Source organism: Chiroxiphia lanceolata, chromosome Z (assembly GCF_009829145.1).
Source record: "Chiroxiphia lanceolata isolate bChiLan1 chromosome Z, bChiLan1.pri, whole genome shotgun sequence".
NCBI classification, from domain to species: domain Eukaryota; kingdom Metazoa; phylum Chordata; class Aves; order Passeriformes; family Pipridae; genus Chiroxiphia; species Chiroxiphia lanceolata.
Genome location: NC_045671.1, coordinates 21,443,698 through 21,471,148, shown reverse-complemented (window position 1 = coordinate 21,471,148; position 27,451 = coordinate 21,443,698). Strand labels below are relative to the sequence as shown.

The 27,451-nt window shown below is 37.8% G+C and overlaps 1 protein-coding gene, 1 long non-coding RNA gene and 1 other non-coding gene across 4 annotated transcripts; 1 reads left to right on the top strand and 2 right to left on the bottom strand.

Moving 5' to 3' along the window:
- The first annotated feature begins 931 nt into the window (after window positions 1-931).
- On the top strand, window positions 932-24,668 carry AGGF1 (angiogenic factor with G-patch and FHA domains 1). 2 transcript variants are annotated; one of them, XM_032674823.1, is made up of 14 exons: window positions 932-1,266; window positions 2,254-2,350; window positions 2,803-3,008; window positions 3,737-3,883; window positions 5,631-5,819; window positions 9,837-9,906; window positions 16,134-16,245; window positions 17,458-17,509; window positions 19,661-19,762; window positions 20,115-20,280; window positions 20,516-20,598; window positions 21,614-21,741; window positions 22,656-22,755; window positions 23,571-24,668. In XM_032674823.1, the coding sequence occupies exons 1-14, from the start codon at window positions 1,093-1,095 to the stop codon at window positions 23,769-23,771; spliced, it is 1,827 nt and encodes a 608-aa protein (XP_032530714.1). In that variant the 5' UTR covers window positions 932-1,092; the 3' UTR covers window positions 23,772-24,668. The 2 variants fall into 2 exon arrangements, with proteins under 2 accessions (XP_032530714.1, XP_032530713.1); XM_032674822.1 differs by lacking the exon at window positions 9,837-9,906 and adding an exon at window positions 14,251-14,602 and having other exon boundaries at window positions 934-1,266.
- On the bottom strand, window positions 24,047-26,915 carry LOC116780218. Its single transcript, XR_004354382.1, has 2 exons — window positions 26,628-26,915; window positions 24,047-25,641 (listed from the first exon to the last, which is right to left on the bottom strand). It is a non-coding gene; the product is annotated as an uncharacterized LOC116780218 (long non-coding RNA).
- On the bottom strand, window positions 25,831-25,959 carry LOC116781275. The gene has a single exon (XR_004354842.1). It is a non-coding gene; the product is annotated as a small nucleolar RNA SNORA47 (small nucleolar RNA).
- Window positions 26,916-27,451: the final 536 nt, after the last annotated feature.

Here is a 27,451-nt window from a genome sequence, read left to right as displayed (position 1 = left end):
CTTCTAGCAATCAGGTGAAAACCTCCTCTAAAGGTGGTGCACCATTCAGGACATACCTGCTAGCAGACATAGATGCCCATGTATGCAATACATTCACTACTGTCAGATCTAAAAACTACAACCTTCTATGATGTATTTCTCATTTCCGGAGCCAAGCACGAAAGTGACAAAGCATATCACACAGTTAACAACTGAAAAGCATTGTGGTCATCAGAGACAAAGTTCACTTCAGAAAAAGAAGCCTGCGAGATGAAGGGTTAAAAATTATGATACTGAGATGGGGCTGTGGGGGAAAACCCAAAAAACTTCAGCAGCTGCCTCTAGAAATCCCAGCAACAGAAATTTACACAGGGCTGCAGCGCTGCAGTTCTCAGCACTGACAGCAGCCTCGAATGCTGCTTAAATGGTTCCAACTGCAACGCCCACGGCCATCTCCAGCTAGGATATGATGCACTTTGCCACTCTCAAAAAGCTTCTTCCCCGTCCCCCCCCAAAATAAAAGTATCAAAAAACAAAACAAAAAAGTGACGTACTTTAAAGTTTTTTATAAGAGTACATGCTACAATTACTCTTCGCTCTGTTACATTCTACAGGTGAGGCCTTGAGGCCCACCACCACCAGCAAACTCCGCCTGGCGCGACCAAGTGCTCCAGTTGGTAAGAGACTGGAGCGCTTCGGGTCCCGAGCTCACAGCCTGACTCTCTTTAGGGGCTGCTGCTCTCCCTTCAGCTTTCCTTCGGCGTTGCCTCCCCGGCACAACACTCCCGGCACCGCTGACTCCGACCCCGGCCCCTCCCGCCTGTGCCGCGCGCACACGCACTTCCGCTGCCGCGGCGTGCCGTTTCCGGTCGCCCGCGGTCGCGTTCCGGGTCGCGCGCGCGCTCCCGCCGCGCGGGCCGGTCCCTCGCGTGCCCGGCGGGACAGCGTTCGGTGCGCGTGCGGTGCACGCCCTCCGCCGCTTCCGCCCTGCGCCCGGGGGGCCATGGCCGGGGCCGGCGGGACGGGCCAATACAGCTACTGCCACAGCGCCGCGGGACGGGTGGCGGGCGAGCGCTGAGCGGGGGGCACTGAGCGGCGGGCGGGAGGGCGGTCATGGCCTCCCCGCCGGCCGGCGAGTGCCAGGCGGACTCGGGCGAGCAGGCGGCGGCGCTGCAGGCGGAGCTGGGCGAGTGCCGGGCACAGCTGGAGCGGGCGCGGAGGCGGCTGCGCCGCACCCAGCGCTTGTACCGCCGGGCGCGGGAGGACAGCGAGGCCTTGCAGAGACGGGTAGGGCCCCCACGCCCCGGAACCACAGCCCCCGGCTCTGCCGTCCTCTGCGACCCCTCGGCCTCCTCTCCACCTGCCCCTTCCGCCCGGTCCCGGGCTTCCCGGAGCCCGCCGGGATCTCCCGGCTCGCGGGAGACCAATGCCACGGTGGGGTCCCGAGTCAGCGGCGGCGGTGGTGGGGAGAACGATATTGCCTTCTCTGCCACAGAGTTGGCTTCGTTGTCAGAAGGAAAAACTACATTTAGCAGAAGGAAACATGTTTATTAGAGAAGGTGTGAGGTAGAGTGGGAAAACTACCCCACGGATTCTTATGGCCAAATAGGCAAGTTTGGGAGAGACTCATATCACAGCCTACAGCTTCCATCCAGAGAGGATGGGCAGGCACTGATGTCTCCTCTGTGTGTGACCAGTGACAGGACCTGAGGGAATGGCCTGAAATTGTGTTAGGGGAGGTTTAGATTGGATATCAGGAAAAGGTTTTTCACCCAGGCGGTGGTTGGGCACTGGAACAGGCTCCCCAGGGAAGTGGTCACAGCACCAAGCCTGACAGAGTTCAAGAAGCATTTGGACAATGGTCTCAGGCACATGGCGTGATTCTTGGGGATGGTTCTGTACAGGGTCAGGAGTTGGACTCGATGGTCCTTGTGGGTCCCTTCCAGTTCAGAATATTCTGCAAGTCTGGGATTTGTAAATGCCACAGTACATCAACACCGAACAGTGGCTATTGCTTGAAATCTGACTTTACAGAGTGGGTATCATAGGTGTAACTTCAGTTAAGTTTCTCTGCTCCCTTTGTGATCAGAAACTAAGTTTTCCATTATGCCAACTACTCAAGTACAAAATTGTCTCCTACCAAACAAAATCAGTTGAAATGCCCGTGATGCCATTATCTTTTGGTTGAATTATGGAATGCAAAATAGGCTGATGCTCTTTTCTGGTGCACTAAAATGCAGTATTGGGTTCTGTAACATACTGTTTTTCTTTCAGGTAGAAGAACTCACTGAGGAAATCCATAATAGGAAGGAGAAAGATACATCTAGCGTAGAAGTACAGACAGAGGACTATGCTGTGTGGTCACAAGCAGGTAGAGAGGCTGGCTGGTGACTATTTAAACAGGGATCTGGAACAGCATCTTAATACATTTCAAGTCTGTATCTTCTGCTGAATTACACTCAGTAACCTGGCATTATCTTTCAGACCAGTTCCTGTTTTTTCAAGCCATTTGTTCAGGATAAAATGTAGCATGGACTAGCAGAATTCATGCCATAATAATCTGTTATTACTATGCCATAGTAATCTTATATGTTACAAACATAGGTGTTTTACCAATTTTTAAAGTACATTAAAATAAGACATAATTTGTTCACTAGGAGTAGAATAAATTCAAAGCAAAGGCACTACCTAATATTTAATTTTCATTAGGTTACTTACTTGTGTAAATCTCCAGTTTAAGATTTAGCATCCTTAAACTGCATTAGTAAAATATTGCTTTGCTAGTTTACGCAATTTCAACTTTTCCTTCTCCCCTCCCCCCAGATTATTACTACTATGAAAATTATTACAATCACACCGATACTCAAGATTTTGCATCTGAACTACCAGTGCAGCACAATCCTGGGACTGAAGGCAATGAGGATAATGCCACAGAGGAATCGGGGACAGGTCTTAATATTCCTCTAAGAGTGGATAGCACCAAAGTTGCTGAAGATGGAGAAGGGGCAAATTTCATCCAGAATTTACAGGTTTTTGAGCTGTCTGGGGTTTTACCAGTTTTGAAGTCAGTACTCTGTTACTATTCCATCTAAAAGATGTGCTTTTGGTCCTGATGTCTTTTTACGAAACAATTTTTCATGATAGTCTGGTCCTGGTGTTAGCAGACTTGTACTTCAAAACTAGTTTTTTTTGTATTATGTTCCAAGTGTAGCATATTCCTAGAGTTGGGGTTTGGTGTTTGGTTTATTTTTTTAAAAAGGCATATATATCCTACATAGCCTGGAAGCAGGACCTGGAAGCAGAGTATGTTCAATATGGCCATGCTGACTTTCTTAAATAGTACTTTTTATTTTTTCTTCCATTGACATAAGGAGGCAACGTTTAAGGAGAAGTAAGTTGTTGATGGAGTTTATTTATTTATTTTGCTGTGAGTTGGCTTTCTTCCCTGCTATACAGCCTTCTCTTAGGTCACTCAACTGAGTTTGTGCCTTAGCATCTAGCAACAGAAGTGAGACAGAGAGCAGAAATCTATTTTAGGAGTGCACTGAAAGATACTCACTGTGTGTATTTTTTATGTGAACCACTCTGAATAAAGATGGGGGAAAACGAAAGACACGGGATAAAGTCTCGGTCCTGTTGAAATCAGTAGGAGCTTATCAGTAAATCGCAGCCAAATTTTTGCCTTCTGAAACAGTCCCAAGTTCACAGAGCAGTTTCTTTCTAGAAAAAAATTTAATCTCTTATTTTCTGGTATCAGGAGGCAGAAGATACTTCAGTACCAGAGGGTTCTTTGGCAGAGAGCTTGAGAGCTGCTGCAGAGGCAGCTGTTTCACAAACTGGATTTATTTATGATGAAAATACAGGATTGTATTATGACCACAGCACTGGATTCTATTATAATTCGGTAAGGATCGTTTCCAAAATCCTTGACATTTTTTCTCTGTTGCGAAAGTTTTATTAGTAAAAGTTGATGTGAGCAAAAAACTAAGATCCAAGGTGATTTTATGTTTTGAAAAACAGGTTTTTGAAGATTAATCATATTGGCCGTTTGTTAATTCATTTTTTAATTATTTCAGTCAAATTAAAGATAGCAGGCTAAGATCTCCTTAGATCTTTAAGTTACTTAGCATTGTAGAAATTTTTTACTATAAAGCTGACCTGTAACTCTCTCAAAAGCTTCAGTTAAAAGATGACTTGTTTAGAAAAAGACAGGTTGCTGAACTAAGTGGCTCCTCCACAGTGAAAAGAGTGCTGAGAGAAGATACACCAAATGCTTGTACTTTTACTTGTACAGCGTTACCAACTAGTTTAATGTTATAGGAAAGAAAATACTTCTTTAAAAAAAGGAGATAGATGATGGATCAGAATTTCTTAATGATTACTGTCTGCTATATGTTTTTCATAAAAGCCTTTGAAGATGTTTTCTTTCTGTCCTATAAGGTGTGTGTATATGTATACACATCTAGATAGATACATGTACTGTCAAAAATTCTAGGGAGCTGCTGTGCTTAAAACAGAGGATTTGTTTGCAGAACTGCATTCAACTAAATTTTAAAAAATGCATGTGATACACAACTGCTTGTTTTCAGGAACACTTCTGGATTTAATGTTTAAGGTTTTAAATTATACCATTGCTTTTGAAATAGTTTGTGGATTTAGTTAGATGCGTAAGTGTTTGGGACTATAGATTATGGTGGTACAATGACACAAGGCAATTCTTGTTCAGTAACTGTTCTGAATTACAGGAAATGTTCTTGTATTGGGTTTACTGGCAAGGTTTTGATAGTGAGGCTTGGGACTGCAGAGGCAACCTGTGTGAGAAGAGGCCAAGGACTGCCTGGACACGGCTGGTTGCACTGCAGGGCACAGCTGAGCCTTTAGAGGACCTGGTGGTGCCTCTCTGAAAGCATGTGTAAGAAAGGGCAAAACACGGTGGGGTGTGTATGGGGAGGATGAGTGTGAAAAACAATCCTGCAAACACCAAGGTCAAATAAGGATTCTCCTCTTCCTCTGTAGAAGAGGACCACACTGGAGCAGATATTCACACTGCAGTCCATGGAGAACCCGACACGGAAGCAGCTCCTTAAGGGACTGCGGCCTGTGGAGAGCCCATGCCAGAGCCCAGAGCAGGTTTCCCTGACAGCAGCTGTGGCCTGTGGAGGCCCCATACTTGAAGCAGGAAGTAGCAGTAGAGAGGGACTTTTTGGAGCTGATCTCAGCCCCCTACTCCTCATTTCCCCACACCATGCATGTGGTAGAGGACCTGGGAATGAAAGGACTTAGTAGAAGTAGTGTAAAAAGAAACAGGGAGAGATGTTTTTTTTTTTTGCTCCTCATCTTCCAGCTCTGTTTAAACTGGCAGTAAATAACCTGTTTTCACCAAGTTGAATCTGGCTTGCCCATGATAGTGATCTCTGTCTTGACCTATGAGCTCTTCATCTTATTTTCTTTCCCAGTGTTGTTGAGAAGGGAGATTGACCAAGTGGTTGGAGGGGCACCTGGTAGCCATCCAGGATCAAGCCACTACAGTTCTTCAGTACATTTTAGTACATTTTATTAAACTGCAAATGTGGTTCTTTCTAAACAAGGTGTTTCTTTGAACAGTGTATTTATTGAAGTGATGATTACACTGTTCTTCATTTCTTATAAAGGAAAATCAACTGTATTATGACCCAACAACTGGAATTTATTACTACTGTGATGTGGAAAGCGGACGATACCAGTTTCATTCACGAGTGGATCTGCAGTCTTACCAGGCCTCTGGGACTAAGCACACCAAGGATAAAAAAGGGAAAAAGAAGAGAAAAGAACCAGAGAGGATCACTGCAGATGAATATAAGGTAACTTCAGAACTGACAGACAGAAAATGCAAAACTTGTTGGTTTTTTTTCCATTACATAATTTATAGGTTAAGGGGCTTGGTTTTATGCAGAAGGTGTGTGCTTATTTTCAAACTGTTTAAATGTATTTAAACTACATATAGCAGGTTGCTAACATGTAGTTAGCGTTCAAATAAATAACTTTCTCCTTGAGTGATTAAGGATGAAACTTTTAACTTGGATCCTCTCAGGTTTTCAAGACTTATTGCAATGCAACTGTAAAGAAGTCTAATATCGAGTGCCAGTGAAGTTTTCTGATAAGCAAGCACACTAGAATGAGTTCAAGGTGCTGGGTGGGCTGGATTTACATCAAAAATTCAGTGTTAACCTCAGTGTCTTGGTTTTGGGGTCTTGGCTTGTGGTTTGTTCTCTTTGTTTGGTTGTGGTTTTTTTCAGGTTCACATGATGAATCAAAAAATATAAATTTTGAAAATCCACTGACATAAACAACCCTTTTTCTGTGACTGTATTCCAAAGTTCATTCCATTGACATATTACTGTATCTCTACTATAATTTGGGATTGAGGAAATGTCTTTAAAGTTCTAATTTGTTGCATACTGTGCTTTGCTATTGATACTCTGCTTGGTCAATACATTTGCATTGTCCTTAGGGTGTGGATAAGCTTAATAAATGCCCATTGCAATTAATTTGTATTTTAAGTTATAAAAAGCATGACTTTCTTTCTGTTGTTTTTCTGAGTGCTAAGAAGGCATACCATATAGTATGTACTTAGTGAGTGCCTTGAAAAACTTTACTCACTCCTAGACATCAGGAAGTTCTATTATAACACAGTTATTAAACCTCAAGAAGTATTTCCTTCATGAACACTCTTATTCATGTTGAGTCCTATTCTGCAAATTTGTTTTATTATTTAAGATATAATTGAATATATTGATTTCTCTAGTTTGCAGTGCTACTTGGTTTATATTTTTTAAAACTATTGCTTAAATCATTGCATAGTTTCATTATGTAGGCCTTAGACAAGCATATTGGTTGAAATCTGAACTAATTACATTATGGTACAGGTACTCTTACATAATAGTTATGCAGCATCTGTGCACGGTTAAAAAATTGTAAGCAGCATCGAGGTCTTCTGAAATATTTGAAAATGGAAACTATTTACATTTAAGAACAAGTGCAGTTATGTTAAATGGACAGTGGTTGTTGATGGATTACACCTTTTATAAACAGATTGTGGCTAATGCAGAAATTTCTACTCCTTGAGAGAACTTCACATGAACCATTCCATTCTGAAAGCTTGAGCTGGACACTTGAGCCAACACTAAGTATAAGGATCCTTTAGAATTAAGAGAAGGGAGCTGATGCAGTGGAAGTGCAGTTTTACACCATCCAGCTTCTGGGCATGCTGTGTGCAAATATTCTGCCACACTCCAAAGGCATTGTTAACACAGAACTTTATTCATCATGTGTCAGGAAAGGATCATGAAACACTTGTAGGAGTAAGTCTTCATGATAAACTAATTAATAGGTCTCTTAAATTTAGTTCTGTGATGAACTGTTACATATTGACAAGTGTCTTTCTAAAAGTTCTGAGGCATCTATGGCTCTGACCTAGCAAGTAATGTTGACTACTGTTTGGGATCCCATCACAGTCTGCTTCTGTCCTCTGATTTGTTTTTAGCTTATTTTATATCAATAACATATTTTTATTTAGATGGTGTTGTTAACAAATCTTTTGTGTGAACGTTTCATAGTCCCAAGGTAGAAGGTAAACATCCATTTCTGCTTGTGTTTTATTGATGGTGAACTGAATACTTTATTTTTGAACTAATTTGTTTGACAAATAAGGTAATAGGAAAAACATCTAAAGTGTTCTGTAGTGCGCAGATCTTTGCATCTGTGAGCAGGAAGTGAACGTTAATGTCATAGAAGAAAACAAGGCCTTTTTTAATTTTTAAAAAAAATGGAGAATACAAAGTGAAACATTAAATATTTTCCATTTCAGACTTCAAAAATAAAAGAATGCCTTTTGTCAGTGCACTTATTTGTAAATGCACTGTTAGATTTAGAAAAACCAAAGTACCTTACAGTCATATTTTACATAGCTGAGTTAAAATACTTTATTTTTGTAGTGTGGTTATTAATCACATAAGGAATTCCTTGATTATTTAAAAAAAAAATGTATGTTACATTAGTATAAAAGAGTAAGATTTACCAGAATAAAAGATTATATTTTTCTGCTATAAAACTGAAAAAAACAGTTTATAAGCTGCACAGCCACGTTTGTAGATGCATGATATTTTTTGGCAGTATAATAGTTCGGTTTAGTCTGACATAGACAAAGGCAGTAATTAGTTCATGCCAGAACAAAACTAAAAATGTCTGGTTTTAAGTAGCACTTCATAGTTGAAACGTTGTCTATTGAAATGAATTTCTCCACACTTGTATCCAACCTCCTCTCTTTTCTTTCCCTGAATTCCATTTAAATTATTAACGTTGTGACAGTTCTTTTCAAGACTAGTACTTCATTATTGCTTTTCCCAGTCAGTTATTAAATTGTGCTGCTAGTGTGAAAAAGGCCTCCAAACATTGCCGCATTTCTTGACCAAAGTAGGTTTTACTCAACTTTCTTTTTCTACAGCTGGTACAGGTAGGAGAAAGGTTTGGTTTAGTGCCTGGTCTGTGGACCACTGGTAGTGTTAAAAAAGCAATAACAGCTGTGTATGTAGATCATCACAGCATATATTTCTATTTGATAGCATATATTTCTATTTGATTGCAATCAAATTGCATCTGATTTTTTGAATGACTTAATTTATACCAGAGTTAATACCTTTTTAATTTAAAAAAGATTGTTCCAGTTACAGTCTGTTAACTTTCTGTTTCTGGTCACAGCAGGGGTTTTTAGTTGTGGTTTAATTTCTAGCTGTTGTGAAGAATTTGATGTTCTCAGCTGTCTTACATATAGTACCTATTTATAAGTAGTAAATTGGGATGCCTAACACTACAGAAATGGCAGGTGAATTGTCCACAAATATCGCAGCATTCTTGAAAAAAACCCAATATAATTCTGCAAATGTAAAGGATAAAATTAATCTGTTAAAATGCTATTGTATTTTTAACAGGCTGAATTACCGAACAAGCAAATACTCATAGGCATCTGCTAAAATGAACGTACCTCTAATTGCAAAAAAAAAAAAAAAAAAGTGGAAGGGAATTCATGTGCTTACTATCACCTGGGGAAAGTTCCTAATCTATACAAGAACTTTTTTTAAAGAGATCCTTTCTTCTCAGTCACCAAGCTTCTCTATTACAAATAGTTTTCTTCTGACTTGTGAAACAAAGTATGCTGTCTGCTTGCTTGCTTTTAGTAGACAATCAGGAATTTTTTTTGCCGGGATGAATTATTACATAGCCTCTGTGCAGCTCACATAAAAGGATTGGTAGAATACTTTGAAACTTCTGGGCATATAGTTCAGTTCTGATGTCTTTTTGTAGGGGTAGGCCAAAAAAAATCTGGGGCAAGAAACACTGTATTTTCTTCTTTATGAAGAAAACCTTTGAATAAGTAAATGTGGAAAAGTTAAAAAAAAAAAAGTGGCATAAATGATAATGTGATCCCTGACCCAATATCTATATCCAGGGCTTCCATACAAATTGGAGAATAGACTGTATGCAATAGTGATCATGCAATTCTACTTGCTGTATTGAGGCCATTAGAAATACATAGCAAAATTTAGAAGCAGGGACTGACACATGCCATTTTTTCCATAAATTGTTTTTAAATTTAAAAATTGTTTGTTTTTAAACTACCACCTACTAAATTTTATTTCAGTATGGTGCTCCAAAAAATTAACTTCTACCGTATTCTTTTCCATTATAGATGCATCCTAGCTGCTTCTGTACGAGAGGCAAAGCATTTTTAGTAGTATTTCCCATAGAACTCTTGAAGCAGTGGTTTTTACTTTTTTTATCACATGTAGTTTACTTTTTGCTGATATTCATCCCATCTTTAGGTACGTCAGTTGACAGAAACCACGGCTAATCTGAAGATTTCTTCTTTTGGATTGGCAGCTTCTGGTAAAGGTAGAGTTGAGACAACAAACACATTAGTCCATGGATGTTTACCTTTAACCTTGATATTTTTATTAAAGGAAAAAATAATAACTAGAAATTGATGGTTAGATACCTTTTTTTCTGAAGGAATTAATAAGTTTTTTTAAGCTATTTGATCAAAATCCATTCGCCTGCGAACTAACTTTGAAATATATTTGAAATTCTGTGTAAGATAAACATCTGAAGAAAACTTTGATGGCATTCTAGAATATTTGGGAAGAGAAGTATTTAGCATCACTGTATAACATAAAGCATCTGGACTAAACAAACTACACATTCTTTAGGTAAGGCAGATTTCTGTTTCCTGTATTTCAGAGCAGTCCACCAGTGTATAACATGGCTTCTGTATGATGTAGGAAGAACTTTACACGTTTTTTTCTGGCATTTAATTGGATTTTTTGCATTGGAAAATCGAGTATTGTGTAGGGTGGAAGAGAGTAACTGAAGTACTAGTGAAATGGTGTTAGCAAGTGAAAGCTTAATCATCTGAGTGAAAGAGCTATTTTTAACTGTTTGAAAATGTTTTTTTAGTGAAATGCTGAATGTCAGATTAATATTTCAAATTGAGAGAGTCAATGCTAAACATCTGCTATTCATCCCTGTAGATGAGTGTTGAGTACTGATGATTCTGTTCAGTCAGCTACTGAACTTATAGCAAACCAAAAAACAACAGACTACATGTTTGGAAAAAATTGTATTTGTACATATTTCTATGTTTTTGTATAAAACAAATTGAGAAAAAAACAGTTTAAACAGTGCAGTTCTTAGAATTGTTCTAATTTGTAGACATGCTCAAGAATTGCACAAATGTGGATGCTGATCAGGCTTAATACAGAAAAACTGAAGTTTTAAGAGACAAAATGTATTGCTCTGTCACAGTAAAGCAAAAAGTATAGTTAAATGCTTAAAATATTTTGAATTTTTCATTAAAAACACTTCAATAATACTGACATTATATTCTAAGTAGGACAGTCTGCGTTTCAAAAGGTCATTGTAATCAGTAGTTTGTGGCCTATTCTTTATAAAGCAAACCCATCAATTCCACTTGCACAAGCATGATTTGTTATTTTTGTAAGATTGCTTCTCATGGGATACATAAAAATCCTGATTTCACTCGTACCCTTGGCTGACATTGCCAGGGATGCAGAAATATGAATTGACTTAACTCTGTAGTTAAAAAATAGTTTATTATCAATCAAATTGATTGCACCCTTCAACTTTACTCAGCCTTAGTGAGAAAAATCCCAGAGATCATACACCCAGTAGACAGAAAGTTTTTCAAACCTGGATCGTGTAGAGTCAGTCCATGTCCAGCATGTGACTATTGGTATCAGTCTACGATTTAGATATATTAGACAAAGCAACATGCAAAGGAACATATGTGCCTAATATCATGGTGTAACAAACGTGGTTATAATGAGCATGTACTTGCATCCTTTGTGTCTTATAAGTTTGGGATGAAGAGTTAAAGTAATCGAGAAATGAAGTGCATTGCTAGAATGTATTGGGTTGTTCAGTGTTTACTGCCAGTTCCTGGTTTTGAAGCAGTGACTATATGGAAGCAAGGTATTAGGTGCTGTTTGCATAGTCACATTTTAATATATTCTACATGTGTTCAATGTTAGTACTAGTACTCTGGTGTGGTTTGACCCCAGGCAGCTGCTCGCTCAGTCCACCACCAGCAGGATTGCAGAGAGACTTGGAAAGGTAGAAGAAAATTTATGGGTTGAGATACAGCAGAAGCCGTGCACACAAGCAAAGGAAAATAAGAAATTAATTCACTGCTTCTCTTGAGCAGGCAGGTGTTTAGCCATCCCAGGAAAGCTGGGTTCCTGCACTGATAATGATTACTGGGGAGAACAAAGGCTTTAATTCCCAACCTCCTCCCAGTTCCTTCTTCTTTTCCCAGCTTTTATTGCTGAGCATGATGCCAAATGGAATATCCCTGTGGATAGTTTGGGTCAGCTATCCCAGCTGTGTCGCCTCCCAGCCTCCATTCTGGCAGGGTGGAGCAATAACAAAAACATATCTATGTTATCAGTGCTATTTCCTGCACAAATCCAAAACACAGCCCCACAGTAGCCACTGTGAAGAAAATTAGCTCTACCCTAGCCAAAACCAGTACATAGTCATACATAATGGAAAAGGATTTCTTCACCACAAATAAAGGCCCTCTCAAATGCTTTAAGATACATTCAGTATCAGTTTATAAACTTCATCAAGATGTGTATTTTAATGCAGATCTATGAAATCATGAAGTGCTCAAAATCCATATTCAATTCAAAATCCAATTTTAAAATCCTGAGTTTTGTACAAGGATTTCTTAAAGATTGCATTTTTATCACTACTTAACAGAACTATTTAATTTATTTGCTTTCTTGAACGTAGTTCAAGAAACATAGTTGAACGTAGCAATTGTGGAAAAATACAGAAACTGCTGAGAATAGGCTTAATGGTCATATTGTCAAAATCATAGAATGAATGTACGTATGGAATCTGTGGTCTGTTTATTAGAATGTTTTTAAAAATTACTGTTTTCAACACAGAACTGAGAGTCTTCTCTTTAGTAGCCAGGCTTTGAAACTGCACCTTTTTACTTTATAATTTAAAATATCTGAAGTGATGCCAAAAATGAGTATCACTGGATTCACTGTGAAGAAGGAGCTGAGTGGTTGGAGCATTGTTCTTGGGCATTAGTGCATCACAGTCATCTGTTGTTTTACCTTGGTTGTGATTTGAGTGGACCATTTAGTTTCTCTGTTATTAGATTCGATTAGAATACTCTAAATTACTTTGTTAGTTTACATTTAGGATTGCAGAACACTTTGGTATGTTTGGTATCAATCCAATATCCATATCAAACATAAATATAGACAAATATTGATATGCTGAAAAATATAATTCATAAAAGGAAAAATCAAATTTTCCAAAAATATTTCTAATGGAATTTATGTGTTTGACATGAATGAACTGTGTAGTCTTACTTTTGGCAGGATTACTACATCTTTTGTTTAAAATAAACAATGTTACACAGTGGCATTGTAATCCTATTCCTTCCTATTCCAGGATTTAGAGAATTCAGGGAAAAGGGCCACTGCAGTATGGAGAAACCCTAAACAAATAGTCTCTCAGTTAAATCATGAAATATTTTTAAAATTGCTGATTTTTTCTGAGAATCTGCTGTCTTACAGCAGATGTTTCAAAACGTTTCAAAAGTACACTGTCCTATCCAACAGTTGAGGCGAATTCTTGTGTTCGTCTTACGTCTATGGCACTGATGTGTTTTTACAGTTCTGAAAGTGCTTTAATTTCCATAATGTTGGCATTCACATTATTTCGTGTATCTTGGAATGAAAAATGCTCCTTTGTGGAAATACACGAAAAGATCAAGGATGTATTTTTTAACTGCTGTGTTGCAATATTTGATACAATTGAGGGTAATTGAATGTATTCATTCTGGACTCAAAATGTCACATAACTTAAAATTTGAGATTTTATTTAGCTTTTAAAGCCACTTGTGTTCTTTTTTTCTTTTTTTTTTTCTTTTCCATTTTTTTCTTTTTTATTTATTTCTTTTTTTTTGAGGTAGTTGTCAGGCTATTTCTTTCTGCTGATGAAATAAGTGGCAGTGGAAGCACCTGCAATGATCCAATCTGTCTGATATTCCGTAAAGAATTTGAGAAATTTTTTTGCAGTAGAAAATGGATTTTCATTAGAACTGTTTTACATAGCATTAATTAAGCTTATAGTCTTTATCTCCTATCTTGATTAAAGGTTTTGTTAAAGATGCAGTTTTGAAAGGAGAAAGAATGGGTCATTAGGCAAGCATAAGTGAGCATTCCAGGTATTCTGGACCATGGTAGAAAAAAAATGAGAAGACAAAAACAGGAGGAAGATACGATGAAGATAAACTAAAGAACTTTTAAGGAAGTTGCAAGAGTTGAGTAAGAGAGGGACAGAAGTGAGTATCATAAAAGCAAAATATGAAAATATTCAAGATGGTGTTGTACAAGTTTGGAAGTGAGTACAAGTTTCTTAAGTGAGAAAAGAGAAAGGAATAAGTGAAGTTTAGAAGAGGAGGGCAGTCACACTTTCCCAAATAGATGACGGTCTCAGTCTTTTTTTTTAGAATGTGAAAATGGTTTTACTCAAATGTTCTGTTGACTGCCTGTGCAAAAGTTTCTGGAAATTTGACCAATTCTTGATAATTGTAAAAATAATTCTTCCTAGTGAAGAATTTACTTCCAGGATGACAGCATTCTTTAGAAAAACTCGATCTGTAAATACTGTAACATTATATAAACTCCCCTCCAGGATTTGGACACAGAAGAGCAGAAATCATCTAACAGTCTGAATTGCTTTTCCACTACTGAGCAAGTAAGTTCTACTGAAGAAGATGAATCTTCAAATATAAGAAAGAAGACTAAAATGGACACAAAACCACGAAACAGTCTAACAGCCAAAGAATCGGTTTCTACGGACAGTATAAATTCACATTCATGCAAAAGTACACCAGACACTGCAGCATGTACAGATGACAGTAGAACAGCAGACACAGAGAGTGAGCCAGAAGAAGGTGAAATTACAGATTCTGAGTGTGAAACCTACAGTGAGGAGGAATTAACGAGTGAAGAAACTCATGATTCAGAAGACTCAGAAAATGAAGGTGAATTATTGTGGATTATATGTGGTATTACTGTATTTTTCCAGGAGCCTGTTAAGAACAAATGACAGTTGGGATAATTTTAAAAAATATATTAAAGTGTGTGACTTGAGATACTTTCAGTTAAAAAGTGCTGTATGTTACCAGGATTTCTTTTCTTTTCTTCACTTGCACAGTAGTCAGATGTAAGTAGTAGTGTTTTTATAAAAAGCTGTTTCCCAGTATAACATCCTGTGCTTCTGTAGAAACCTCAGTGATTGAATAAAATTTGGTTAGATTAAGACAGTGAAGGGAGAAAAGGAAGTCTGTTGCTAAAATAGAGATTGTAGAACAGAACTCACAATAATTCAGTGTATTAACTCTCCCAAATTAATATATAGTATTTCTGATACTGTTCATAAACTATCATGTATAATTCAATTCAAGATGAGTCCACAGTCATGAAAAGGAATGTGGAGTAGTCAGTACTGGTTGAAATGCTGTTTTGTGTGTATTCCAGCGACAACTTGTAAGAAATTGTTATAGAGAGGAAACCTGTATACTGTTTTATACCAAAGAAAATGTTCTCCTAGGTCCTTAAGGTCCTTAAGAACTCCTCAAGAAGTGAATGGTCTTTTGCCAATAAAAAAAATAAAGGTAACCTGTGAAAAGCTTAATGCAACCAGTATGCAAAGGATATTCCAAATCCCAGAAAGAAATAAAGCCTGAATGAAGACTGTACTGTAGCCTGTGCCCTGCTCACAGTTAAATAGTTTGTTTCTTATGTTTTCATTACTTTACTTAACTACTCAGATCCTAAGTGATTAATGCCAATCAAAATGTCCTTGCTATCATCAGACTTTCAGATTAAATTTCCTTCTTTTACTATTCAATTCTGCAGTAATGATGGAGTAATAAAAACTGAAGACAGTTTCTTTTCCCCTAGTACCTCTTAAGGTAGTGTCTTCTCATCTTATGTCTGTTCCTAGCTAAGATTATTGGAGATGTTTCTGCAAATGTACAGCCAAGTACAGAATTCATACATCTGTTAGAATATAATAAAATATAATGAGATAAAAAAGCATATGCATCTGTAGGCTCTATTATTTTTCTTATGCGTGTTGATGCGTAGTGCTAATAACAGCTGTATGTTCTGTATGCAGTAGGTCTGTGATATGAACAGAAAGGTATTGCCTTTTTTCAAAATAAATTTTATCCTAATATATTACAATTAATGATCCATACATTTATAATATACTAGCAAATTCTGTGAATGTATTTATATTTTATTGCTATAAAGAGTAGGGCACGTGTAAATAAGCAGCATTAGGAAAACGTTTGTAACACTTCAGTGTGCAGTCAGAAAGGCTTTGAAACAGTAATGTCGTCAAAGTTTTCTCTCATATGCAATTGTGCATTTCTTTTTATGAAAGTTGCATATTATTCAGCCAAGTAATGGCTGAATGTATATCAGTTTTTTGAAAACTGTGGACTGTGGGGGTAAAACTGTAATTTATTGGTAATAATGGTGTTGGTTTTTTCTATATAATTATAGATGAAGAAAAGATATGGCCTCCTTGTATCAGAGTAATTGTAATAAGATCACCAGTTCTACAGACTGGATCACTTTATATTATCACAGCTGTGAAACCTGCTACAATTGGAAGGTAAAACCAAATGAAATATTCTATATATATCTAAAACTACCTTGCTTTGAAAGCTATGGAAAGCACTTTGGATTGCTTGTCCCTACTCTTCATGCTTGTCTTCCTAGCCTGCAGCAGTTGTGAGGTACTGAATTAGGTTAGTCCACAATAAGAGGTTCAAATCAGGTTATGTAACACCATGTTGCCGTGATAATGTAACAGCATACACAGTTAATGTAGCTCAGCAGCCCTCAAAATTTGTTAGTGATAACTTGATCTTGTGTCTGAGCCCTAGTGGCAGCATAGCTGCAAGTCCTTCTTTGAAAGGACTTTGTTTTTTAGAATGTAAGTAAACTTTGTTCTTGGCAACTAAAGTAACTTTTTCAGAAAGGGAAGAACACCCTTCAGAAATTCAGGATCACAAGGAAGCATATCGCAGACTTCCTCACACATTCGCATTTCAGTAGGGTTTGTTCATTCATTTTGGGGGTTGTACTAGACTGTATGCATTCTTACAGTTCTAAATCTGATTGGTTCATTGTAGAGGATGAATTTAATGATGTCTTAATGTTTTCATGCAAGCTTACTGAAAACTTCACCCCTGAAAAGCTGCTTCTATCTAACAGTAATAGATTTTGATTTGCTCTTAGAGCTGGGGTTTTCTATGTACATTTATGTGAAGATCAACACAAGACAGTTCTACTTGGAATTAGCATATAGGTCCTTTGCTAGCTGCATTGCTTCTTCATCACTTAAGGATAAGGATGTAATACGCAAATCCCTTTGTCCAACTGTGATGTTTTTAACAAAAAAACCAAAACAAACCAAAGAACACCCTGTACAGATCACTCTTTCTTTGCTTGTATTACCTGCCTAATGCTATCAAGAATTCAACTTCAGCATTGAAGACTGATGCCAAGATGCACTGAAGAGCCTGAAGGATGCAGAGTTTAGACTGTTATTTACAGGCATTGCATGAGTATAAAAGTTCAGGTAGAAATGTCAGGTTTATAGATAAGAATTTAATGGTACTGTTTTATCATTTATGCATTGTCTACTTCGTATAGTGTATAAAAATGGGAGAAGGGACCTTGTGTTTTGTATCTGTTAAGATTCCTAATAGCTTACAAGAGAAACATGATATTAAGGTTTCAACTAAAATACATCTTTTGTAAGCCACTTATAGACCTATTTCTACTTCATTGTAATGTATATATTAACTTGCTTTTACAGAGAAAAAGATGTTGGACATACACTTCAGATTCCTGAAGTTGGAGTCAGTAAGGTAACTCTTGTTTATGTCTGCTGAAAGGTAGATCAGCAGACATAAATGTATGAATGAAGCTTTAAGTTTTATAGCTTTAAATTTGGAAAATCATGTTAATTTTTGGAAGAACTTTCAGAATAAGATGTGGGTTTAGCCACATTTGAATTTAGAAAAAGGAAAAAACTAGTTTTTTACTGAATGGGAACTTAAACAACAGTGTGTTTTCAAAGTCTAGAAAAGCTAAGTACTTTTTTTAAAGGGGAGTTTTACTAATCTACATTGTAATGCACAGTAAAAAACTTGTATTTTGAATCTTTAATTTCATAGTTATTGAACTTGAGGAAAACTTACTACTCTGTTAAGTACTTAACGGTATATAAAATCCTGATGTCAGCTAGTAAGAATCTTGTCACAAAGTAATGCAATCCTCACTGTTATGCTCAGAGCAAAAGCGTTTATTTTATTTTTCGTCAAGGCAACTGTATAAATGTGATGTACAGGGAATTTGAAAAATTAACAGAATGCCTTTCAATGGTAGATTGAATGGAAATTTTTTGTTCTGGTTTAGAAAGATTAAGGATAAATTTTGTGCTCTGTTTTGCTAAATACTTTAGCGCAGACCCTAAATGCAGCACTGTTAATAAAAGAAAAATGTAGATTGACAAAGACATGTCATCCAAACAAAAAGTTTGCTAAAAACATCTCTAAATGCAAGTGTCTCATGAAACACGCTTTACTATGTCTGTTTCAGATTATAGTTCTGATTAATCAGCCATGTACCATATTTCATACTATATAATTTCCAGAGTAATTTCCTGCTACTAATGACTTTTTGAGGCATGTATTTGAAACTGGGTGAATAAAGAAGTCAAAAGGCCTTTATTTTTCTGTAATGTTACCATTTTAGTACTTCACGGGTACTGACAGTTTAATAAGAAGTTACTTCACTTTTCAGATAAGGAGTGAAAGGCAGAAACATAAATGACATATCTGCAGGAAAAAAAAGTTATGTACCAGTTTGTTTTCCTCACTATTCACAGTTTATAGCTGTGGACAACTTTGGCATTTGCTTTTCTTGAGTGGAAAGTGAGATTTAAAAAAATGCTACACCCTGCAGATTTAGCCTCTTTAGAAGAAGTTTGGTTTAGTTCTGTTCAATAGAACAGAGGTAGAAATTAAACTACCTATTGAATTAACAGTTGGTCTCCATCATTGCAGGAGTATTCCTGTTGGAAATGCTAACCAGTCTTCAGAATATTTTTTTTTTAACTGAATGTAACAACTGCTGTTGCTCAAAGAACAGAACAGATTTGGTTTTAAGTTAATACTTTTCTTCTCAGATTGACTCTTATGACTTTTTTATTCTACTATTGCAAAAGGGATATTCACTTGTCTTATTTGAAACAGTCGCCTTTTTAGACTTACTGCTGTTACTGGAAGCCTTAGTAGGTTGGAGAATTTGGTACTTTGGTTTGTTCAGTGGCCTTTTTTGGAGGTAGTGTATATCTTTGTGAGTTTGGCCAGGAGTTGTGTCTTCTGTGTTCTGTGTGGGCATGGGAACAATACCGATAAAGAGCGGTTAACAACAGCACAAACAAAGCCATAAATACATTGTTAGTCTCAATATCAGAAAAGAATGATGGCTAGTGATTGTGTCCTGGGTATTAAGATGCAGGTGAAGGTGAATTATGTGAATGCTACAAAAGCATGGCATTTAGCGAGGTATTTCAGATATGAAAGACCAAGCAACCTAAAGCAGTAGAACGAGATCAGATTTTTTTTTTAATTGAGAGTGTTGTAACTTACCTTAAAAGCAAAAAGCCTGTTATTTATACAAACAGTTAAAAATGCTGTATTACTGAATCTCACAGTTCTTTAAATAAAGCATAGTTCCCACACTAGAAGTATATAGTTTTTCTGTATTGAATCAGTTTATGGTCAAAAAGGTTACATTATTAATAGTATACTTTAGCTCGTGGTGTTGTGGCCCATTGAGTTACATTTCACTTGGATGAAATCATAAGGTATGGAATACTCTATTAACTTAGAGTACCAAAGCACTCATTTTAAAGGTCTCAAAAAATATACCAAAAACTTACCTTTAAGTAGCCTTTAAATTGTGAAGTATTTGTTTAACAAGAACATTTAACCTAAGCTTCTATTTATCAGTTTCATGCGGAAGTATATTTTGACCACGATTTGCAAAATTATGTTCTGGTGGATCAAGGCAGTCAGAATGGAACAGTTGTTAATGGAAATCAGATTCTCCAGGTGAGTACCTATTGTTTTAAGGCTCTGTACACTGCAGAAAACTGTAGTCTTATGATTTTAAATGTGTTCTGGCAAATCACTAACAATGCCATTGTATGGCTTCTTTCATACATTAATGTCTGCCTCGGTTCCCTTCTGGTTTTAGGGCCACTTACAGTACATAATGTTTGGTTATACTAAGAAAAATTCACTGTGTTTGCAGTTGCTAGAGTGAAATCCCTACTGTAGTTAAATACTTGCCTGCATTTGTGCGACCAGACTGAATTACCGAATTGTAAGCAGCATGCATGAAATAGAGTTTGTGTCCTTCATGAGTAACTAACATGACTGCCAAAACTTTCTTTTGCTGTAGCCTAAAACTGTATGTGATCCCTACATCTTGGAGCATGGAGACGAAGTGAAGATTGGTGAAACTGTGCTTTCTTTTCATATACATCCCGGCAGTGATACTTGTGATGGATGTGAACCAGGACAAGTCAGAGCACATCTTCGCCTGGACAGGAAAAAGGAATCCTCTGGTTAGTCAGGTTATCACAGGAGATGTTTATTATTATGGCTTTATTATAGCTGTTTATAATATAAACATAGTAATTAGTTTTCTTACAATTTTCTTGTCAACTGGAAGTAGTTGTACATGATGTATTTTCTTCTCGGTGTCTCTGTAATAATGTTAGAACAAAAATTCTCACACTTCTCATGTTTCAAAACATTGTTACACTAATTAGAAACTCAATCCTGTGTTCTTCCTTTTAGTTTGCCCAGCACTTAGCAAAGAAGAGAGAGAGTTAGTCAGAAGAAAAGCATTAAAACAAATACGGGTAAAATATGGTTTACAGGTGAGTTTAGAGTAGGAAGTTCATTAAGTTTTTTAAATCTTCTGGTTTCTATTTTTTTAATGCTTTGTGATTCCTATTTTAAGTTTTAAGAGAAGTTTTCAAATGTGCTCAAACTTGAGCCTGGTAGTTTAACTCAAGCTTGTCTTTTGTACCCTAAATAATAATTCTTAACAAACCTGTACTGAGAGAGATGATTGTAAGGGGGCATGAAAATTCTGTTTAAAGTTTAGGAAAAGAAGGTCTTTCCAATGGGTACAAGATTCTTAATCCTTTTGAGGTTAAGATTTTGCAAGACATTTTTATTTTTATTTCTGCAGATTAAGTTTTCACTGAATTGCAGTGCTATCTTTTATTTGGAAAGGAAAAATAATGAGCAACTGAAAAAAATGGTGGAAGGAATTTTTTTCAAGTTTTTAAGTCCATAGAAAAATGCCAACGTGAACATACAGGCAATACAGTATATATGTATTCAAGTTACTTCTGTTTTAGATATAACTTTAACTATGGGGTTACATCCAGCATTTGTAGTTAAATATTCATGTACAAATCAGAATGCCATTGTTTCTTGCAGATTCTTCAGCTACCAAAATAATATTAACAGAGAATCTGTAGACATGCTTAGTTCTGTCATCTATTCTGAAAAAAACAGTTGCTGAGGAACAGGCTAAATGTTTATACAAAAAGCCAGTGCCATGGCCACTTGGTTTTCTGCTTGATATGAAGAGATTGATTCTTCATACCAAGAGAAGGTTCAAGAGAACCTGTTATTTTATTTACAGCTTCTGTGAAATTATTGAAATTGGCAATATTACATCATTATGTGATGATGGCAATAATATGCCTTACAGGGTATGGCTGTAAACTAAGTGAGGACTGTAGTTTTTTGTTATAAGGTTTAGAATTAATGAAGTAGGCTGAAGCTGCCTTGCTTTGGAGGGAAGAAGTGCAGTTATCAAAAATAAAGAATTTAAAGCCCACTTTCTTTGTCTTGATGGAATTTAATCTGCTTGTAAAGAACACGGAGTATGAAGACAACAAAGCAGTGAAGAATCCAAAGTACAAAGACAGAGCAGGAAAACGCAGAGAGACTGTTGGAAGTGAAGGAACCTTCCAGAGAGATGACAGTTCAGCTTCCGTTCATATGTAAGTTGGAAAGGCAGGGGAGGTATCCCCCATGTCCTTTTCTTGTGAATCATAAAAAAAATATGATAAAGTATCAATTTGTTACTAGCATATAGTTTTTTTAGATTACAAATTACCTGTATATAATGTGTTAGGCAAGCTAGAAAATTGTAAACTATTCATACATCCCATTTCACATAGTCTTTTTCTTAACTCATCACTTTCCATGCAGAATTCAACTGGGCAGTAAGGATGCTTAGATCACTTCCTTCTCAACTCAAAAAATCAAAGACCCGGCTGCATTACTGACATTTTCTGTAGTGTCTGTTTTTCAAGAGACTCAATTTTTATTTTTCCTATTCAGTCCCAGTAATAGTACACGTGCAGATTTTTCACCTGCAATTTCTTTCACTGTCAATATCCAGCCTGTCATAGAACATGTATTTACATACATCTTGATACTTAATATAATGTTCCTCTTCAATTATTCCTTTGCTTCTGTAGTTGTAGTTGGGGTGGGTTTCTTAAGAAACATGACCTTCTAGATGCTGGTAAATTAGTAAAAGGAAGTGTGAGACAATGAAATAAATGCATTAGGATGACTTGGCACAGATACTGCCTTTTCCCTAGTGCAGTCCATTCCTACCCACCCATGATGTAGCTTTTAGCTCCTAAAGCAAGCAAATAGTTCAGAAGCAGTTTTAAGAAAGTTGATAGTCACCAGATGCTTGGAATGGCTTTGTTAACCAAAGATACTCTTGGAGGAACTTGTAAAAGGGTCTTCTGGATAGCTCTTGATGGAAGTAGGAGCAGCACAGTATTTGATTTGTGGTTTCCAGAGCAGCATATGCACACACATTTCTGTTGTTCAGTATTTGAGGGCATACTCTTCATATGAACTCTTGGTTATCAGTTACCTTAAATTTTCTTCCAAGTGAAATCAGCAACAGCAACAAAGGACATAAAATGTTGGAGAAGATGGGATGGAGGAAGGGCGAAGGCCTGGGAAAGGATGGTGGTGGTATGAAGAATCCGGTAGGTCTTTCTGGTTTTCACTTGAAACAAAAATAATAATTTATTTGCAGTGAAAAATATCTAATTGTATGCCACTATTCACTTGAAACATTTCAAACTCCTGGTTAGGAAGGAATAATCTCAGTCAGACTAATCTCAAATAATTTTTTTATTGAATAATGAGGTATTTTGAAATTCTTCAATAGCGTTGTCCCTTCAGTAGAAAATGCCAGAAATGTCTATGTTTGTTAGGAAATTATGCAAAGGAGGACAGACAGCTTCTAGCCATTAAATTAATAACGTCATATTTGAATACAATAGTCTGGAGGAAGACTGAAATCATTTAAGTGATGTGAATTCCAGATGAGCTTAGGGTAGAGTTCTTCACTTTCTCTGAGGCTGCTGTAGCACAAAAATCAGATGATGGACCAGAAGAGAGGAAAAGCTAGCTGACGTCACTGTAGCCACCAAGTTGCAGGCCTCTGTGGCAGGCATGTTAGCCCCATTTTTTCACCAGATATGTGTTGCTTTGTTGCTGCTCAGAGCCACAGCATGCCCTGTACTGTCAAACTAGCCAGCACAGGATCATATGCTGCTCACTCAGGTGTATTTCACAGTAATGTTAGGGGCAGGTGACATCTATCAGCACTCTAAATCATGGTTCTAGAGGTGGTGATTTGACCCATCATTTCCATGGTACTGTTCATATATGGTCTAGGTGTATTAGAAACTGAGAGAGAAGTGCTTGGGAGTGGGGGATGGAATTTGTATTAGAAAAATATGAAGTATTTAAAATACCTAACTTGCACTTACAAAACATTTAATGCATTTGACAGATCCAACTTGAGTTACATCAGAAGCATGCAGGTTTCGGTATTAGGAGACCAGTCTCAATTGAAGATGTTCAACTCATCCAGAGCAAGAATAAAAAGAACTGGGACAAAGCAAGAGAGAGGTTTGCTGAAAACTTCCAAGACCCGAAATTACAAGGGGATACACCTAAGAATACATCTTGGGTTAGAGGGACTGTAGAGTAAAGTATGTAGTCCCTCAGAAAGGTAATTCCTGAGTGTAAATAGTTGGAAGAGAATTTATTTTTATTCTTTTTGCTTTTGCTAAAGCAGGAGTTTGGTTATATGTAAAATACAGTTGTGGAAAAATTTATTCAAGATTAACTGTTATGTTAATTGGTTTTCTGTAGTCTTCATGCTTTTATAAAAACACATTTTTAATAAGCAATGGAGTTTTGTGGGATATTCAAATTTAAGTACTTGAAAGTGATTCTCATCACAAGCAGGAATCTTCCATCATGTTTTTAAACTTCACAAAAATTTACACAAAACATCTGTTAAATTTAAATATGATACTTTTAACATTTGAACAGTGGTTTAAAAGCAAGCTTAAACAACTGAAAAAAATTCCCCAGGCCCATACTAACAAAGTCTTATACTGCTGTTTCTTCATGATTGTCATGAAATGCTCAGGAAGAGGTACACCAGTCTTAAATTCATACAGTTCAGTACTAATTACATGTCTCAGCTTACCTTAAGCTGAAGAAAAGAGGGAAAAAGCTTGGTTTTAAATGATTCAACAGTACTGTTCAAAAATATTGTACTTATGAAATAAACTACCAGCATTAGTGAAGAAAACAATGTTCAGAGACAGCTTGTAGTAAAATTTTCTTCTGTGAAGAACTTGTTTGACATTTGTTCAGTAAATCTGTATCATGCCTTTAAACAAAGACGTATGTTTAGAGAACTGCTGTCTGTATTTATTAACTTCTTTTTCTGATACATCCATTGCTGGCAATGGAGTTTATGCCAGAAAAAAAACCCAACACAATGGATTTTTGGTGGGAAAGGATTGCCAAACTGAAGCCAAAAGATTGGTATTTATTAAATGTTCCTAAACACAATAAACCAGTGTCAATTTAAGAAGTGTGCTTCTTGATAATTTCTTGTGCGTATATTGGACAGGAGTGCTCTTCTAATGTGAGTAGAACTTAATCTCACTTTGGTCAAAAGTTCCAATACTTGTTCAAATAAAGGCAACTTGGTAGTCCCACTGTCTTACTGGATCACACAGGCAACTCTCAAGCACAGTGGAGTAAACCCAGGACAAGTTACCAGCCATTTATCTTTAAGCTAGACACAAACAGTATAAAGCAAAAGGTCCAAACTGTTATTTAAATGATTAAAGCACAAAAGTTTACAACCAGAACTTCTGCACTACAAAGCTGAAAATACAGTTATCCACACTCAATGCCTGCAGCAGTATTGATTAATTAATATTAGGTCAGTATTTGCATTTGTAAGCAGTTACTTTTCTACTGATTTAGTGATAGTATTTACTGACAGTATTATTGCTGTTGCAATAATATAAAAGTATTGCTCTATTATGTACTTTGCTGTTGTATTCCTTTTTACTGACAACTTCACGTTTTCAGAGGCTACTTTTTTCTGTGAAAGAATGTTGTTGTGTATGTTTTGTTCTGTACTTGTTAAGTTTTAGTTCACCATGTATCTAAAAAGGCTCTCCTGCAGTAGGAGAAAGAAAGACCCTGTATGCTAAAAGAAAAGTTTTTGCTGGTTTTTTTTTATTTGACCTCTGTAGTCTTCACAGCAAATCAAACTATAAATCTTAATTTGAAGTGAGTAGGAACCTTAACCTTCAAGTTACCTAATTCAAGTGTAACAGCTCTAAGAAAAGTGAATCAATAAGTTTGCATTTCATAAAATTTTTTAAGTAAGACATCATTTGCCTTCTGTGAGAGGCGTGGTCTCATGCAGTCAAGGACTGACTGCTTTCAGTTCCGCAGCTTCCTCTGTCAGCAGTTCCATATGAAGAGCTGAGGCATGGTCTTGGTTCAGTGTTGCTATGATAAATCCCTTTCTCTCCTGCTGCTGCCTAGGAAAGTGGAAAAAGCAGTGCCATTAATACACAGATTGTTAACAAAACAACTGAAAATTTTACTAACTGTAATCAATGACATGTATTGAGCTAAACAGGGTTTTTCATCTCTTACCTTAGTGACCTCTTAGAAAGTTTTAAACAAGTGAGGCGAAAGCTACCAGTGTTGTGCGCAGGCCTTATGTGCAAATGCAGTACTGCTTTCCCTCATGTCAGGAGGGGAACATGAGTTGCCATTGCACTATTTTAATTTTGGAGGCTATAACCAGTAAAATACAGCATGAAGTTTAGCTGTCTTACCTTCTCAGTCCTCCAACCGTCCTGTTGTTTTTTCTAACTTACGATACTTAGACTTGCTTTTTGATACATCCAAAGTCAAAAGTTTTAGGAGTTTGCTTTATATATAAATACTACTAATGTATATAATCTTAACAGTTCTGAAGTTTATATAAACAGTTTCCTGTAGTCCTAACAGTCAATTTTGCCAACTTACCAAACATTTTTCTGAAGTTTAAAGTAAACTAAGAAGAGTAGGCACATTCTTAAGTGCTGAAAAATCCAGGTGGCACATAAAAACAGGGAGCACAGTTATTGTTGTATGACAGCCATTGGACTAAACGTATGCCAGTGGGGGCGCTGAACTATATACATGGGAACTACTACAAAACATAATACTGTACATGAAACTGGAGTTTGTCTCAGCAAGAACAGGCCCTTTGCTGCTGTAGGTGGTTGTAAGAAGGGTACCCGACTGGGGTTTTCTGCCAACTAGTAACAAATCCACAGCAGCAGGAAGAGATGATAGAATCCTGTTACGAACAAGAGGTACTGAAAGGTGCCTACCAACGGACTTTCTTCTCTGTATTTCTAAGTGTCATGACCACTGAATGTGGAGGTTTCTTCTCATCAAGTTTCTGCTTTATAAACGAGTTTCATCTGCGTCTTACTTTAATCCAGCACTGCCTCTCTGTTGATGCACATACCTGCGTGCTGCTTTCTGTAGCACTGATCCTGGTACAGCCCTTCAGCGCATCAGGGCACCATTCTCTCCCGTCCGCCCGCGTTCAAGTGTCTCGGTGTCATTTCAGGGCTGAAAACAGGGCGCACGCTGCCTCTTCTGCTGCTCCTCGAGCTCCGCGGTTAATAAAGAAGGGAAGACACGCGGGTTACGGCCCGGCTCCCTGCGCTACACCGGCAAGCCAAGCCCGCTGCCGCTCCCCCGGCCTGGGCCCGACCACCGCCATCTTGTGTCGTCTCACAGCGCGGGGGCGGTGAGGGAGGAGTGGGGCCCGCGCAGCCCGGCACCGCCTCCCCCGGACCGCCCCGCCGTGCCCCCGGGCCGCCCCGCCGTGCCCCCGGGCCGCCCCGCCGTGCCCCCGGGCCGCCCCGCCGTGCCCCCGGGCCGCCCCGCCGTGCCCTCGGCTCGCGGGCTCGAAGAGGGCACGGAATGGGCGTGTAGGCCGGAGGTGGCTGCGGATGTAGTTACGCTGCAGCTCAGGAGGAGCGGAAGAAGTAGGCAGTCCATCAGTGACCAGAGGCTCAGCAGACACAAAAGAAAACGAGAACCATAGATACTAGCTAAAAAATACACCCACATGACTTTTTAACGTTTAGGGTCAGAAATGATCCGAAGAATGAACGAGCAGAGTCTCGGGAGTGACGCCGGGAAAGGCATGCCAGGAGGAGCCGGCCCAGCAGTAGCCTCAGAGGACCTCATTCCACGAAGAGCTGACTCCTACTAAGCTGCTGTAAATGCCTTACAGCCCCTACTCCTCAGCCTCCCCCTGCTCTCCCTTCCTTTTCACCC